The following is an 18,816-nucleotide window of genomic DNA, read 5'->3' as shown; positions in this document are numbered from 1 at the left end:
CTGCTTGTTGATCTGATCTGACTGATCTTTCTCTCCTGTCAAAGGTGCCCCAGAGGCTCCAAGCGGGACAGCAGTGCCACCATTATCCTCCATATGAGCAACACTGCCACTAAGCAAGGATGAATCATTCACAAAGACAGACTTTTATCTGTACATTGAGAAGACACCGTATGTCAAGCGCAATATACAAGAGGGAGAGAGGTGGATAAAAAAGAAGTGAGTGGATGATGCAATCAGAGCCTTCTGAAGACAGGGCTACTCGACATAACTACATGTAACCCTCTTACATAAGAGCTCTGAGTTTGAAATCCTTTGAGTGCATGTTAAAATGGTGTTGGCCTTTAATTTTTCTAATACTCTTGTTGTATTTTGGAGCATTTTTCTTTGGCAGAGGGACTTCTTACTGGTCTGATTTAATAATGGAGAGTCAGTCACAGTGCATGCTGGTCTAGGTTGCCCTCTAGTGTCAACTATGTCACAGCTACTGCTGTTGGGTACTGCAAACACTTGTCTGGATTATATACAACCATGTTGGATTTTTGATATATTCGTTATAAGATAATGCACAATTAGAATGTGTTGAGTTCTTATTTCATCCATGTTTGTTGTAATAAAATAATTGACCTAAATTATTTGTCCTGTAGACATCTTCCCATTAGATTTTGTGGGAAATATGATGTTATTTTATGTTTTCTATGTCAATATGTGGCAATCTTTCCTGATGTTGTCATATTTAATTTTCTCCTTAGCTACTAAAATGCTATAATCAGAGCTGGGTGATACCACTAGTTCTAGAATGAGAATCATATTCATGATGAGAATCCCAATTTTCATGGTCATGTTTTTTTTTTCTTTTGTTGGTATGAATGTACAGACCTTTACAGGAATCTCACCCTGCGTGTAAATCAAATCTCACAGGTTTAATCTGATGCACAGTTTATGAATTTAACTGGTCATTTAAAGACTATTGCGGCAAATCTTTGTCTTGCTTTTAGTTATATCCTGCACATTTTGATACATTTCCTTTCAACCAGATGGGAGCTATATTATACATTGCATTTATTGTACTCATTTGTACAGAATTTGGGATATTTCTCAACAATGAAACATCTGCTTTGAAAGTACATATTATTCAGTGATTTCAATGATTGTAGAAAAGTAATCTGACAAATGATTATGTATAGTTTCATTTATTTCAAGGTAACAGAATAAATGTTTATCTTCACAATGAATTCATTTAGCCATTTCATTATTTCTACCTTGTATCTGAAACCTTTTGAGAAATCTTCCATCAATGTTTTGAGTCAATTAGGCTTCTCTAGATTCCGTTTATGCAACACAAACACCCTGTTCCCAGGTTTCCACCTTTTGTGTCTTATCAGGATGTCTTGAAACCTCCCATGTTCACACACGTCTGGGTTTTCAGTATCCATCTTAGACACATTTGTATGTTGAATTACAGTCCAAACTAAGACTATATAAAATAGATTTTGACTGTATACAGTGAGCTCCAAAAGTTTTGTAACAGTGACATTTTTGTTTTGGCTCTGTACTCCAGCACTTTGGTTTTTAAATGATACCATGACTATTTACAGACTGTCAGCTTTAATTTGAGGGTATTTAAATCCATATCGGGTGAACCATTTAGGAAATACAGCACTTTTTGTAGATAGTTCCCCCCATTTTAGGGGACCAAATGTGGATGCTCCCATGATTTACAGATAATCCTGAATGAATGAGTGAGAAAGTTAGAGGAATAAATATCATACCCCCCCCCCAAAAAAAAATGCTAACCTCCCTTGTTATTGTAATGAGAGGCTAGCATGTCTTGGGTGTATGATATTTGTGCATCTAACTTTCTCAATCATTATTCACGATTCATTCAGGACTATCCGTAATTATGGTAGCATCCACATTAATGTAGAAGTGTTTAGAAACGTTCTATTCTTATTTACAATAAAAGTGACTCCAAAATGACAGTACATTATTTACCATTTCTATTGGGCACAAAATGATCTGAAACGCAAACAAAAGAAACCGCAAATGCATCCAAGTTTGTAGAGTCACAAGCTTGACGTAATCATTGCGTGCTAGGAATATGGGACCAAATATTCAACTTTTGACTCTTTTAATACACAATGTGCCTTCAGAAAGTATTCACACCCCTTGACTTTTTCCGAGTTCTGTTGTGTTATAGCCTCAATTTAAAATGGATTATTGGATTTTGTCACTGGCCTACACACAATACCCTATAATGTCAAAGTGGAGTTATGTTTTTTGAAATGTTAAATTAATAAAAATGAAAATCTGAAATGTCTTGAATCAATAAGTATTCAATGCCCTTAACCAACACAAAAACATCCTATGGCGTTCTGCATTAGCATCGAACAGCCCCCGTGATATGCAGCTGTTCAGGGAAGCTAGAAACCGTTATACACAGGCAGTTAGAAAAGCCAAGGCTAGCTTTTTCAAGCAGAAATTTGCTTCCTGCAACACTAACTCTAAAAAGTTCTGGGACACTGTAAAGTCCATGGAGAATAAGAACACCTCCTCCCAGCTGCCCACTGCACTGAAGATAGGAACACTGTCACCACTGATAAATCCACCATAATTGAGAATTTCAATAAGCATTTTTCTACGGCTGGCCATGCTTTCCACCTGGCAACTCCTACCCCGGTCAACAGCACTGCACCCCCAACAGCAACTCGCCCAAGCCTTCCCCATTTCTCCTTCTCCCAAATCCATTCAGCTGAAGTTCTGAAAGAGCTGAAAAATCTGGACCCCTACAAATCAGCCGGGCTAGACAATCTGGACCCTTTCTTTCTAAAATTATCTGCCGAAATTGTTGCCACCCCTATTACTAGCCTGTTCAACCTCTCTTTCGTGTCATCTGAGATTCCCAAAGATTGGAAAGCAGCTGCGGTCATCCCCTCTTCAAAGGGGGACACTCTTGACCCAAACTGCTACAGACCTATATCTATCCTACCATGCCTTTCTAAGGTCTTCGAAAGCCAAGTCAACAAACAGATTACCGACCATTTCGAATCTCACCATACCTTCTCTGCTATGCAATCTGGTTTCAGAGCTGGTCATGGGTGCACCTCAGCCACGCTCAAGGTCCTAAACGATATCTTAACCGCCATCGATAAGAAACATTACTGTGCAGCCGTATTCATTGATCTGGCCAAGGCTTTCGACTCTGTCAACCACCACATCCTCATCGGTAGACTCGACAGCCTTGGTTTCTCAAATGATTGCCTCGCCTGGTTCACCAACTACTTCTCTGATAGAGTTCAGTGTGTCAAATCGGAGGGTCTGCTGTCCGGACCTCTGGCAGTCTCTATGGGGGTGCCACAGGGTTCAATTCTTGGACCGACTCTCTTCTCTGTATACATCAATGAGGTCGCTCTTGCTGCTGGTGAGTCTCTGATCCACCTCTACGCAGACGACACCATTCTGTATACTTCCGGCCCTTCTTTGGACACTGTGTTAACAACCCTCCAGGCAAGCTTCAATGCCATACAACTCTCCTTCCGTGGCCTCCAATTGCTCTTAAATACAAGTAAAACTAAATGCATGCTCTTCAACCGATCGCTACCTGCACCTACCCGCCTGTCCAACATCACTACTCTGGACGGCTCTGACTTAGAATACGTGGACAACTACAAATACTTAGGTGTCTGGTTAGACTGTAAACTCTCCTTCCAGACCCATATCAAACATCTCCAATCCAAAGTTAAATCTAGAATTGGCTTCCTATTTCGCAACAAAGCATCCTTCACTCATGCTGCCAAACATACCCTTGTAAAATTGACCATCCTACCAATCCTCGACTTTGGCGATGTCATTTACAAAATAGCCTCCAATACCCTACTCAACAAATTGGATGCAGTCTATCACAGTGCTATCCGTTTTGTCACCAAAGCCCCATATACTACCCACCATTGCGACCTGTACGCTCTCGTTGGCTGGCCCTCGCTTCATACTCGTCGCCAAACCCACTGGCTCCATGTCATCTACAAGACCCTGCTAGGTAAAGTCCCCCTTATCTCAGCTCGCTGGTCACCATAGCATCTCCCACCTGTAGCACACGCTCCAGCAGGTATATCTCTCTAGTCACCCCCAAAACCAATTCTTTCTTTGGCCGCCTCTCCTTCCAGTTCTCTGCTGCCAATGACTGGAACGAACTACAAAAATCTCTTAAATTGGAAACACTTATCTCCCTCACTAGCTTTAAGCACCAACTGTCAGAGCATCTTACAGATTACTGCACCTGTACATAGCCCACCTATAATTTAGCCCAAACAACTACCTCTTTCCCAACTGTATTTAATTTATTTATTTATTTTGCTCCTTTGCACCCCATTATTTTTATTTCTACTTTGCACATTCTTCCATTGCAAAACTACCATTCCAGTGTTTTACTTGCTATATTGTATTTACTTTGCCACCATGGCCTTTTTTGCCTTTACCTCCCTTCTCACCTAATTTTCTCACATTGTATATAGACTTGTTTTTTTTTTTTTTTTTTTTTTTTTTTTACTGTATTATTGACTGTATGTTTGTTTTACTCCATGTGTAACTCTGTGTCGTTGTATGTGTCGAACTGCTTTGCTTTATCTTGGCCAGGTCGCAATTGTAAATGAGAACTTGTTCTCAACTTGCTTACCTGGTTAAATAAAGGTGAAATAAAAAAAAATAAAAAAAATGCCTTTGTTATGGCAAGCCTAAATAAGTTCAGTAGTGAAAATGTGCTTACAAAGTCACAGTAGGTTTCATGGACTCCCTCTGTGTGATATAATAGTGTTTATCGTGATTTTTTTTTGACTACCTCATCTCTGTAACCCAGACATACAATTATCTGTAAGATCCCTCAGTCGAGCAGTGAACTTCAAACACAGATTCAACTACAAAGACAAAGGTTTCCCAATGTCTCACAAAGAAGGGCAGCTATTGGTAGATGGGTAAACATTTTAAAAATCAGACATTGAATATCCCTTTGAGCACGATGAAGTTATTAATTAGACTTTGGATAGTGTATCAATACACCCAGTCATTATAAAGAAACAGGTGTCCTTCTGAACTCAGTTGCTGGAGAGGAAGGAAACCACTCAGGGATTTCCCCCTGAGGCAAATGGTGACTTTAAAACAGTTACAGAGTTGAATGGCTGCGATAGGAGAAAGCTGAGGATGTATCAACAACATTGTATTTACTCCACAATACTAGCTTAATTGACAGAGTGAAAATAAGGAAGCCGGTACAAAATACAAATATTCAAAAACATGCATCCTTTTTGCTGTAAGGTACTAAAGTAATACTGCAAAAAAGTTGCAAAGCAATTCACTTTTTGTCCTGTATACAAAGTGTTATGCTTGGGACAAATCCAATACAACAAATTACTGAGTACCACTCAATATTTTCAAGCATATCAAATCAAATCAAAATCAAATCAAATGTATTTATATAGCCCTTCGTACATCAGCTGATATCTCAAAGTGCTGTACAGAAACCCAGCCTAAAACCCCAAACAGCAAGCAATGCAGGTGTAGAAGCACGGTGGCTAGGAAAAACTCCCTAGAAAGGCCAAAACCTAGGAAGAAACCTAGAGAGGAACCAGGCTATGTGGGGTGGCCAGTCCTCTTCTGGCTGTGCCGGGTGGAGATTATAACAGAACATGGCCAAGATGTTCAAATATTCATAAATGACCAGCATGGTCGAATAATAATAAGGCAGAACAGTTGAAACTGGAGCAGCAGCACAGTCAGGTGGACTGGGGACAGCAAGGAGTCATCATGTCAGGTAGTCCTGGGGCACGGTCCTAGGGCTCAGGTCCTCCGAGAGAGAGAAAGAAAGAGAGAATTAGAGAGAGCATATGTGGGGTGGCCAGTCCTCTTCTGGCTGTGCCGGGTGGAGATTATAACAGAAGGTGGCCAAGATGTTCAAATGTTCATAAATGACCAGCATGGTTGAATAATAGTAAGGCAGAACAGTTGAAACTGGAGCAGCAGCATGGCCAGGTGGACTGGGGACAGCAAGGAGTGGTTCAGTCTGCTTTCCACCAGACACTGGGAGATGAATTCACATTTCAGCCGGACAATAACCTGAAACACAAGGTCAAATCTACACGGAAGTTGCTTACCAAGAAGACAGTGAATGTTACTGAGTGATCGGGTTACAGTGTTGACTTAAATCTACCTGAGAATATATGGCAAGACTTGAAGTACAGAGTCAAAACAACAACAAAAATGTGTATCGCCGAATCCACTCATTTGAAGAGGTGTCCACATACGTTTGTATATATAGTGTATCACCACGTGGCTCCAAGTTTACTTTGATATAATGGTAATTATATCAACATTTGTGCATAAAGGAGTTTCCACTGACATTTCTCGCATAATTAATTTTACTCACAAAAAAAGATTCCATTATGTGGAACAACCAAATTGTCTGTCGGCATTGATAAAATTGTACCGGTAAATCCTGTTTCCATCAGTCCGGTCGTGACTTTTTTAATGCTTCATCTGCAAGAAATGGTTGGATGGAAACTTGGTTACTGTCCCAATGCTTTTGGAGATCACTGTACGTATACAATGTATATTTTAGTATTGATATTATTTTGAGTTTATATAATACATTATTTATATTGGAATTTCAAAAGTTTTTGTCACCTGGGTAATGGGTCAAACAATATGTTACCTTTGTAGAGGATTCTTTTTAGATCAACTCCTATCAGAGGATGTGTCTGACAGTTTGTACAACTCTAATACTCATACATGAAAGTGTATGTCTGCAAAGGGAATCCTTGAGGAATAATGGATTGAATTTATGTGAGCGGCTGGATCTGTCTATTGCCTTTATATGATCAAAACATAATGTGTGGATCCTTATTTACAATGGTGATATGCAGGCCATACTGTAGAAGATACTAAAATAACTACTGCTTTGTGCCTCGAAAAGGAGTGTCAGGAATATTATGGAAAACAACGTCTTGGGAACGTCCTTGCTTCACTGACGTTGTGCGTCATCGGGCACGTCTAGCCTCTGTGAGGAGCCAGGGCTAGGTGGAGTAACAAAGGGTGAATAGTAGATCAGTAGGTGTTTCATTCCTCTATATATACAAAACATTCCTCATTGAAGGACTTACTTGATTTTGTACTATTGCTGGCTGAATACAGTAAACTCTGCCATGAGCTGGAAATCCTGGTTCACTCAAAGTTATTTAAAAACAACGTTATTCAATTTAGTTTTACAGGAACAGTGCACATAACCAATACTTGGGGGTGCTAAAAAAAGAGTTGATTTTCATGACTTCAGAGTTATAAGGAAGTTGTCGTTTTTTTCAATAAAAGCAGAAATGGCACACAGCACATTCGATATAAATGTAGTTTTTAATTGAATTTGGCCAAAGAATATTCACCAAAATAGCTATAAACCTAATACGTGTAAAGGTGATATACTTCAGCATCTGACAGCGCCCATGCACTGAAGTCTTTCAGCAATAACAACACAATACATCCAAAATGCGACAACAACAAGAAGTGCATTTATTCCATATGCATAATCAGACAACTGTGCATTGGTAATAATGTTTCGGATGAAATGGCTATCACAACGTCCAAAATGAAATTAATAATATCCAAAGCGCAGCCACAACGAGAAGTGCAATGCATTTAACCTACGCCTATTAACTGTGCACACACTTGTAAAACGAACTGGCTATCACAATCTTAGTGATTATATTTATATTACAAAAATACATGTAATACATGACAAATACATGACAAAACGCATGCGTCTTCTTGTTCCATCCAGATCCAGATCAGCGTGATTGAATCATGATCCCGCCACCGGACAGGCGCGGCTCTGGCAAATTCATAATAATAGATGTGGCTAGGACAGGCGCAGAATATACAGAATTTCCCAACTTAATACCACATAATAATTTATCCTATGGCATATTTATAATAAATGAATCAGTTACTCACCAAGTGTTGTTTTATAGAAGGATGATGCGTCTGTTGTTGTGGTTCAGTGCAAATGAGCCTATAAATTTCTGGACATCCATGGCCTTTGTTCTTTCTGCGTGTATGGACAGGCAGGCAAGGTTGCTGAGTGGAGGGTCTGCCATTCTGTTTCTCAGGTAGGTTTTTACATGCCGCATGCAGGGAAAACTGCGCTCACATGACACGGAGGTTACTGACAGTGTGACAGATACGTGTGACAACAAAATCTCCCGCTGGCTTCACGTTTCTGACACAGTCCACCAAAACAAGATTGAGACGTGTGCGTGGCAATGAATGTAGATTGCCTGAGGGACCTCTTCTCTGACTTTCTCCTGGGCCCCGTTGTGAACGCCGAATATGACAGCGCAGTGTGATCAATGTTACATTTACTAAGAGTCTCTTTGATCGTAGCGAAAAACGACTCGGGATGTAATCCATCAACTGGAGTGAAATGAAGAAATTCCTGAGGTCCTTACTCTCATCTACCATCAATGCAAATAGCTTAGCATCTTGTATTTCACCACTTATCTGATCCCTAATCGTATTTGCCATAATGTCTAGTATTTCACTCTGTATATCATGATGCGTGTACTTAGCATTTCTAGAATTATCTGATATTTTCTGTGCAACTGTTTTGTCGAGTTTGCCTATGACATGTAAAAGGTCAAGGAAGTTTCCCTGGTTGACAGTCGTGTCGTTTTCTATGTCTCTTCTCTGTTAAAGTCCCTGGTATGCAGTGTAACGCTAAGTCTCCTCTCTGTGAAAGTCCATGGTATGCAGTGTAACGCTAAGTCTCCTCTCTGTGAAAGTCCCTGGTATGCAGTGTAACGCTAAGTCTCCTCTCTGTGAAAGTCCCTGGTATGCAGTGTAACGCTAAGTCTCCTCTCTGTGAAAGTCCCTGGTATGCAGTGTAACGCAATGACCCTACAACTGCTCTCATATACTCTCTGTTGTCTCGAACTATTTTCGAATGTTCATCACTTTGTTTCATGTGAACTGTTTGCTCTCTGATTGTTTCATTTGTATCAATGCTTCCTTCCCTCTCCACGCCCCTACCTGGGCTCGAACAAGGGACCCTCTGCACACATCGACCACAGTCACCCTCGAAGACAGAGTGATGTCACCCGATTGAAACTCCATTAGCGCGCACCATCGCTAGCTAGCTAGCCATTTCACATCGGTTACACATATATAGTGAAAGGTCATAAAATACATTTCTTTCCCTTGAGCAAAAGCAGCTGTCTGTCCGTAGCTCACTGGCGCAGGAAACTCTTGGGCCGGAATAGGCTAGTTGATACAATGTTTAAATGTTGCTAGTGATAACTCAAGTCAAGAGGGAGGAAGACAGGCTGAGTAGAGAGATGAATGTGATTGAAATAACCAGAATTTTAATCAGTATATTTCATTTTGTCGGCTTCATGTGTGCTATTTTTACTTATTTGACAATAAAAGTTTTAGGCCAACAGCTGCATTGACCATCTCAGAGTTCCATGCACTCATTTAGGCTGTTTAGCCAATGATCACAGTGTATCAATGTGTCCTTATGGCAGAGGCTAGTGCTTTTACAGTAGTTGAATTTGAACTTTTATATTTGTATCATTTTTACTAAAATGTTTATGATTAATCACGTGAAACCATTGGTTAATCATAAACATTTTACGAAAAATGATACAAATAAAACTAAAACGTTATTATTGAAATGGAACTGTTCCACATATGAAAATCAAAACTGACACACATTGAGGAAAATTCAACACAATACATTACTGGTGTTAAAGAAATTAAGAGAGTTGCATTCACTTTTTAAATAAAATTTTGTTTTCCATTCCATCTCATCCCAAACCATCTCAATTGGGTTGAGGTTGAGTGATTATGGAGGCCAAGTTTTCTGATGCAGCAATCCATCACTCTCCTTCTTGGTCAAATAGCCCCTACACAGGAGGTGTGTTTTGGGTCATTGTCCTGTTGAAAAACAAATGATAGTCCCACTAAGTGGAAAGCAGAAGGGATGGCGTATCGCTGCAGAATGCTGTAGCCATGCTGGTTAAGTGTGCCTTGAATTCTAAATAAATCACAGACACTGTCACCAACCAAGCACCCTCACACCATCACACCTCCTCCTCCATGCTTCACGGTGGGAACCACACATGCAGAGATCATTCGTTCACATACTCTGCATCTCACAAAGACACAGCGGTTGGAACCAAAAATTTCACATTTGGACAGATTTCCAGCGGCCTAATGTCCTTTGCTTGTGTTTCCTGGCCCAAGCAAGTCTCTTCTTATTATTGGTGTACTTTAGTAGTGGATTGTTTGCAGCAATTCGACCATGAAGGCCTGATTCACACAGTCTCTTCTGAACAGTTGATGTTGAGATGTGTTTGTTACTTGAACTCTGTGAAGCATTTATTTGGGCTGCAATTTCTGAGGCTGGTAACTCTAATGAACTTATCCTCTACAGCAGAGGTAACTCTGGGTCTTCCTTTCCTGTGGCGGTCCTCATGAGAGCCAGTTTCATCATAGCTCTTTATGTTTTTTTGCGACGGCACTTGAAATGTTCCTGATTGACTGACCTTCATGTCTTAAAGTAATGATGGACTGTATTTTCTCTTTGCTTATTTGAGCTGTTCTTGCCATAATATGGACTTGGTCTTTTACCAAATAGGGCTATCTTCTGTATACCACCCCTACCTTGTCACAACACAACTGATTGCCTCAAATGCATTAAGAAGGAAAGAAATTCAAATGAACTTTTTAACAAGGTACACCTGTTAATTGAATTGCATTCCAGGTGACTACCTCATGAAGCTGGTTGAGAGAATGGCAAGTGTGTGCAAGGCTGTCATCAAGGCAGAGGGTGGCTAGTCTGAAGAATCTCAAATATAAAATATATATTTTGATTTGTTTAACACTTTTTTTGGTTACAACATGATTCCATATGTGTTCTTTCATAGTTTTGATGTCTTCACTATTATTCGACAATGTAGAAAATAGTACAAATAAAGAAAAACCCTTGAATGAGTAGGTGTGTCCAAACTTTTGACAGATACTGTATATATACAGTGCATTCGGAAAGTATTCAGACCCCTTGACGTTTTCCACATTTTATTACGTTACGGCCTTATTCTAAAATTGATTCAATTGTTTTTCCCCCCTCATCAATCTACACACAATACCCCACAATGACAAAGCAAAAGCAGGTATTTAGTGGGCATTTTTGCAAATGTATTCAAAATAAAAAACTGAAATATCACATTTTCATAAGTATTCAGACCCTTTACTCAGGACTTTGTTAAAGCACATTTGGCACATTAGAGCCTCAATTCCGGGCTCTGGCTGGGCCACTCAAGGAGGTTTGGTTGTTCCAAACTTCTTCCATTTAAGAATGATGGAGGCCACTGTGTTCTTGGGGAACTTTAATGCTGCAGAAATTGTTTGGTACCCTTTCCCAGGTCTGTGCCTTGACAATCCGGTCACACACCTGTCTATATGTGGGGCAGCAGATAGCTTAGTGGTTAGAGCATTGGACCAGTAACCAAAAGGTTGCTGGATTGAATCCCTGAGCTGACAAGGTAGAATCTGTTGTTCTGCCCATGAACAAGGCAGTTAACCCACTGTTCCCTGAAAGGCCGTCATTGTAATTAAGAATATGTTTTTAACTGACTTGCCTAGTTAAATAAAAGTATAAATGAATATTTTTTAATATAAGGTCCCACAGTTGACAGTGCATGTTTGGGCAAAAACCAAGCCATGAGGTCGAAGGAATTGTCCGTAGAGCTCCGAGGCAGGATTTTGTTCGATGCACAGATCTGGGGAAGGGTACTAAAAAATGTGTGCAGCATTGAAGGTCCCCAAGAACACAGTGGACTTCATCATTCTTAAAAGGAAAAAGTTTGGATCCACCAAGACTCTTCCTAGAGTTGTCTGACCAGCCAAACTGAGCAATCGGGGAAAAGGGCCTTGGTCAGGGAGGTGACCAAGAACCCAATGGTCACTCTGACAGAGTTCCTGAGTTCCTCTGTGGATATGGCAGAACCTTCCAGAAGGACAACCATCTCTGCATAACTTTCTGTATGTACTGTAAATGTAAAATAAAGTTATTTATTCGTATAACAAATCCCTAATTCTGTGGATTAGTTGCATCTCAGATTAGCTCTGTCTCTTGTAAGTAGGTTTAGAAGTTTGTTGAAACTGCTATAATATTGTAGTTGCACTGACCATAATGATTGCTGTGATGGCTGCTGGACCTACTGATGTTCTCTTACCACGGAGGAAAACATATTTTGGACCATAAAAAAATTATCGCCTTTCAAACTAAAAACATCTACTGCACTTCATAAAGCAGAAAAAGGGAACACATTTCTGAATGGATTCATTCATGTATTTAATGGCTTTATATAATTTTACACTGTCTGCAATATTCTTCCTACAGTATGAGTAACTGTTGTATTATTTTATAGTTTTTTTCAAACCAAACAATGAAGAATAGAGGATGGTGATTGGCTTGACAATGAAACCAATGGCATTGGGAAGAGAACAAACAGATCTGGAACCAGGCTAGCTAGTCTGTTCACATTCTTATCTAAATGTGTTGCCATGGGTGCACATTGTATCCAGTTGTATCTGATTACTGGTGGTAGGAGGGAGTGGACTCTCAACTCATTCACTGTTAACTGTAATTTTTAGATAAAAAAAGAGAGAAGAATCCCATGGAATCGATGCTAAATGTTATTTATTGAGCAGCTGAAAGGGTCCTACAGTATCAACCAAAAACTCCTGCTTCAAGGTATTACCCAGAATTGCATTTTATTTTCAGCATGTCTTGGTTCACATGATTTTGTCATGTGCTGGTGTCACAGGTGATGAGTCATAATACCGTAATGTTTTCTAAACAAAGTTGTATGTGTTCTGAGTCTTTGACAAATCTATGTGTTGACTCAACATAACTGAAGCAGAAGATGAAATTGAGATTGACAATGGTATATGTCAGTATGCTTAATGTCAAACATGTTTCGTCAGTCCAAGCTGTTACTTGTCCACTTGCTCTTAGTTGGATTTAAATTCATATACAGTTGAAGTCGGAAGTTTACATACAACTTAGCCAAATACATTTAAACTCAGTTTTTCACAATTCCTGAATCCTAGTAAAAAATCCCTGTCTTAGGTCAATTAGGATCACCACTATATTTTAAGAATGTGAAATGTCAGAATAATTGTAGCGAGAATGATTTATTTCAGCTTTTATTTATTCCATGACATTCCCAGTGGGTCAGAAGTTTACATACACTCAATTAATATTTGGTAGCATTGCCTTTAAATTGTTTAACTTGGGTCAAACGTTTCGGGTAGCCTTCCACAAGCTTCCTACAATAAGTTGGGTGAATTTTGGCCCATTCCTCCTGACAGAGCTGGTGTAACTGAGTCAGGATTGTAGGCCTCCTTGCTCACACACACTTTTTCAGCTCTGCTCAAACCGTAGTCTGGCTTTTTTATGGTGGTTTTGGAGCAGTGGCTTCTTCCTTGCTGAGCGGCCTATGTCGATATAGGACTTATTTTACTGTGGATATAGATACTTTTGTATCTGTTTCCTCCAGCATCTTCACAAGGTCATTTGCTGTTGTTCTGGGATTGATTTGCACCTTTTGCACCAAAGTACGTTCATCTCTAGGAGACAGAACGCGTCTCCTTCCTGAGCGGTATGATGGCTGCGTGGTCCCATGGTGTTTATACTTGCGTACTATTGTTTGTACAGATGAACATGGTACCTTCAGGCATTTGGAAATTGCTCCCAATGATGAACCAGACTTGTGGAGGTCTCCAATTACTTTTCTGAGGTCTTGGCTGATTTCTTTATATTTTCCCATGATGTCAAGCAAAGACGCACTGAGTTTGAAGGCAGGCCTTGAAATACATCCACCTCCAATTGACTCAAATAATGTCAATTAGCCTATCAGAAGCTTCAAAAGCCATGACATAATTTTCTGGAATTTTCCAAGCTGTTTAAAGGCACAGTCAACTTAGTGTATGTAAACTTCTGACCCACTGGAATTGTGATACAGTGAAGTACAAGTGAAATAATCTGTCTGTAAACAATTGTTGGAAAAATTACTTGTGTCATGCACAAAGTAGATGTCCTAACCGACTTGCCAAAACGATAGTTGGTTAACAAGAAATTTGTGGAGTGGTTGAAAAACAAGTTTTAATGACTCCAACCTAAATGTATGTAAACTTCCGACTTCAACTGTAGCCAATATGCTGTTCATATTGCATTTGTCTCCTGGGTATTTAGTGGTACAAAGCTAATTTATGTTGAGTTGCAAGGCCAGATGTTTATTTGTCATGGTTACTGAGCTGCCAACAAAACTGGGAGGGTGTGTGTGTCTAGTTCGAAGGAAAGAAACCTGTTCCGGCATGAATAGGTGTACAGTTGAAGTCGGAAGTTTACATACACCTTAGCCAAGCACATTTGAACTCAGATTTTCACAATTCCTGACATTTAATCCTAGTAAAAATTCCCTGTCTTAGGTCAATTAGGAACACCACTTTATTTTAAGAATGTGAAATGTCAGAATAATATTAGAGAGAATTATTTATTTCAGCTGTTATTTCTTTCATCACATTCTCAGTGGGTCAGAAGTTTACATGCTCTAAATTAGTATTTGGTAGCATTGCCTTTAAATTGTTGAACTTGGATCAAATGTTTCGGGTAGCCTTCCACAAGCTTCCCACAATAAGTTGGGTGAATCTTGGCTCATTCCTCCTGACAGAGCTGGTGTAACTGAGTCAGGTTAGTAGGCCTCCTTGCTCGCCTACACTTTTTTAGTTTTGCACACACATTTTCTATAGGATTGAGGTCAGGGCTTTGTGATGTCCACTCCAATACCTTGACTTTGTTTGCCTTAAGCCATTTTACCACAACTTTGAAAGTATGCTTGGTGCCACCCCCGTGCTTCACAGTTGGGATGGTGTTCTTTGGCTTGCAAGACTCCCCCTTTTTCCTCCAAACATAACGATGGTCATTATGGCCAAACAGTTCTATTTTTGTTTCATCAGACCAGAGGACATTTCTCAAAAAAAAAAGTATGATCATTGTCCCCATGTGCAGTTGAAAATCGTAGTCTGTATTTTTTATGGCGGTTTTGGAGCAGTGGCTTCTTCCTTGCTGAGCGGCCTTTCAGGTTATGTCGATATAGGACTCGTTTTACTGTGGATATAGATACTTTTGTATCTGTTTCCTCCAGAATCTTCACGAGGTCCTTTGCTGTTGTTCTGGGATTGATTTGCACTTCTCGCACCAAAGTACGTTCATTTCTAGGAGACAGAACGCCTTTCCTTCCTGAGCGGTATGTCGGCTGCGTGTTCCCATGGTGTTTATACTTGCGTACTATTGTTTGTACAGATGAACGTGGTACCTTCATGCCTTTGGAAATTGCTCCCAAGGATGAACCAAACTTGTGGAGGTCTACAATTTTCTTTCTGATTTCTTTTGATTTTCCCATGATGTCAGGCAAAGATGCACTGAGTTTGAAGGTAGGCCTTGAAATACATCCACAGGTACACCTCAAATTGACTCAAATTATGTCAATTATCCTTTCAGAAGCTCCTAAAGCCATGACGTCATCTTCTGGAATTTTCCAAGCTGTTTGAAGGCACAGTCAACTTTGTGTTGTATGAAAACTTCTGACCCACTGGAATTGTGATACAGTGAATTATAAGTAAAATTATTTGTCTGTTAACAATTGTTGGAAAAATTACTTGTGTCATGCACAAAGTAGATGTCCTAACCGACTTGCCAAACTATAGTTTGTTAACAGGAAATTTGTGGTGTGGTTGAAATATGAGTTTTAATGACTCCAACCTAAGTGTATGTAATCTTCTGACTTCAACTGTATGTCTGCACAACAGAGAATTCTTAATAGTTTTTACAATAATGGACGCGTCTCTGTTGGGGGCTGTAAAAAAAAAAAAATTAGGATCAAAATATAATGGGGTTGGATCTTGATTTACGGCAATAACTGAGAAGAGAAGTCATACAGGAAACACTACCTTTTAAGGAATGTAATGGAACGTCATGGAACCTGTCAGAGGGTGCAGCCAAGGTGTGAAGAAAATGTGAAAAGTACAGTAGATGACGTAGATCAATTGTTCAGTCATTCTTCAAGACACTTTATAAGACACCAGTTCCTGGACTGCTACCGATTCATTGAAGGACTTACTTTGAATTTGATACTGGTTAAATACAGTGAACTCTGTCATGAGCTGGAAATCCTGGGTCGCTCAAATATGTTTTGTTTCTCTCCTCATCATCAAGGCATCCTATTCTGGTAAGACACTTCCATGGTATACCTTATTTTATGGTCCATCGTGACTAACTACTTTAATGTAATGAGTCATGTATCTAATAGAAAGGGTCACTGTAATCATGCCATCTCTTAGATGGGGTAGTAAGATTGTCTGTGTCCCTCTGTCTATAGTTGAATTTGAGATCAGTGTTCCTCGTGAGCCTCAACTTGCCATCGTGGGGCAGTATGTGGTCCTAGACTGCAGCTTCCCTGTGGGAAAGGCCTGGGACCTGGACAACAGTGTGATAACATGGCAGAGAGGCCTGGAGGTGATACACAGTTTCTACCACGGACAGGACCAACTGGACAGACAGAGCAGTCACTATACCAACAGAACCAGCCTGTACCACTCTGAGATGGAGAGGGGTAATGCCTCTCTCAGGCTGGACCGTACCAACCTGGGGGACAAAGGAGACTATACCTGCTCCGTGAGCACACTGCTGGGCAGTAAGACGAAAACCTTTGCCCTGAAATTAGCAGGTGTGATATCATATTAAACATGGTTTTCTGCTTTGTGGACTGAGAATTTACTGATGTACTAGAAAATGAGTAATTTGACACACTAATTAGGGTTCCTTGTGATGTACTGTATAATGCTTACTGAGATACTTGTATATTCTTTCATGCCATTAAACTGTGTCCATTGCCTCTTATTTCAGCATACTACCCTGAGCCACACCTGAAGTTCACAGCATCTCCAAGATATGTGGAGCTACTCTTGACCTCACAGGGAGGGTACCCGCGACCCTCAGTGCATTGGCTGGATGACAGCGGTGATGATGTCACCAATAACACAGTCACAAACATCTCAGAGGACACACAGGGTCTATACACTGTGTTCAGTACATTAAATCTACAGGGACAAGTCAACGAGACCATCACCTTCGTCTTAAAGAACAAGGCCCTGGGACAGGAGATCAGGAGAGAGATCACACTTCACTCAGGTACATAGACAATATCCTGGATTTGAAAAACACTTGACATTGCCTCTTTACTGAACGAGAGAGAGAGAGGAGAGAGATAAATAGAGTTCAGTTGTTTATACATACAGTATAATCACAATGTCCTAAATTTCTGTTCACAGCAAATGAGAGGTCGTCAGTGGAAAAAGGCAGAATTTCTGGAGACAACAAGAAGAGATGGACAATTCTTGTTCCTATAGTGACATTTGTACTGCTGTTGTTTGTACTATTAATGCCAGCACTGAGAAATTACGTGCCATGGCCATCGGAGAAACCATCACCTGTCTACAAAACACCATCAGGCTCAAAAGTCATCACAAATGCCTTTTAATGTACTTTATAACGGAGAAGAAGACAAGACATTTAGGAATATATAATGAATGGATCTATGGCGTCAACATGATTCTTGCCAATGTTTGCAATACAGCCCGTAGTATCTTTCCAAGGAGTTACTGCCATAGTACTTTATAGTTTACCATGTAAATGTGGGTGCTACTTAGTTTCTTCTCAAACACAGAAATGGTTGCCAATGTATTTATTTAAAAAAAAGAGAAAGAGACAAAAAGTGGAATAATACATTATTATTTAAATGTATGGATTAAGTGCATCATTGACTAGCTGCGTCTCAGTAAAGGTTGTTAAAACTGAATTCTTATAGTGAATGTACAATAGATGTACAATATATCCAGTTAAAAGGTACAGTGATTGTATTTTACTTAACCAAGCAAGTCAGTTAAGAACAAATTCTTCTTTACAATGACGGCCTACCTCAGCCAAACCCTAACCACGCTGGGCCAATTGTGCACCACCCTATGGGACTCCCAATCACAGCCAGTTGTGATACAGCCTGGAATTGAACTAGGGTCTGTAGTGACACCTCTAGCACTGAAATGCAGTGCCTTAGACCGCTGGGCCACTCGGGAGCTCCTGTATGACTCACTCACATTTCAGACCAACCGTCTCTTCATGTCATGTTAATGGAATGTGACAACGGTTATTCATAGCCTACTGTACCTATATAGTACACACATAGTCATTTTATTATGGCACTTATGAAGCACTTAGTGGAGATATTGTGGAGGCCACTTATCTACACGTGGTTTGTTATCCCATCATAAGAGTTGTGGTTGAAACTATGTTGCACTTTAACACTCATTAAGCTAGTCAAAGGGTGTACAAGCAAATAGAGGCCAATTGTCTGACTGGGAAAATAATGGTATCGATTGATGACTGTAAAGAGGCTTATCAACATTCCAAGGGCAAGGAAATTACTGTTCTTAGTTTAGCTAAACATACTTTGCTTCCTTCATAGCTGTTCGTTCAGAAAGTATTATTTATCAGGAAAATGTCCTAACCAAATCCATTTGTCTTAACATTTTTAGAGGAGTTGTATTGACTTTATTTCAATTTTGTTTTTACTTCAAATGAGTCAGGTGTACAGTGGAATAGAAGTCTATGGTGTTAAATGAACCACTGTATGGTCTCTCACTGACCCTACCGCCACTTGA

At 39.9% G+C, this 18,816-nt stretch overlaps 1 protein-coding gene, 1 long non-coding RNA gene and 1 pseudogene across 2 annotated transcripts in view; 2 read left to right on the top strand and 1 right to left on the bottom strand.

The window, feature by feature from the left end:
- Positions 1-1,228, top strand: part of LOC115138432 (NHS-like protein 3) — a 37,278-nt gene extending 36,050 nt beyond the window's left edge. Inside the window, 1 exon segment of the mRNA XM_029675272.2 lies at positions 45-1,228. Within this exon segment, the coding sequence (XP_029531132.2) occupies positions 45-97 (53 nt within the window). The 3' untranslated portion in view covers positions 98-1,228.
- Positions 1,229-7,522: 6,294 nt separating this feature from the next.
- Positions 7,523-8,324, bottom strand: LOC115138955 (uncharacterized). The gene is made up of 2 exons (XR_003865036.2): positions 7,987-8,324; positions 7,523-7,864 (listed from the first exon to the last, which is right to left on the bottom strand). It is a non-coding gene; the product is annotated as an uncharacterized LOC115138955 (long non-coding RNA).
- A 4,311-nt stretch (positions 8,325-12,635) lies between these two features.
- On the top strand, positions 12,636-18,800 carry LOC115138954 (CD276 antigen-like; annotated as a pseudogene).
- Positions 18,801-18,816: the final 16 nt, after the last annotated feature.

This window comes from Oncorhynchus nerka, linkage group LG12 (genome assembly GCF_034236695.1).
Source record: "Oncorhynchus nerka isolate Pitt River linkage group LG12, Oner_Uvic_2.0, whole genome shotgun sequence".
In the NCBI taxonomy this organism is placed as follows: Eukaryota; Metazoa; Chordata; class Actinopteri; order Salmoniformes; family Salmonidae; genus Oncorhynchus; species Oncorhynchus nerka.
This window is presented reverse-complemented; position numbering and strand designations above follow the sequence as displayed.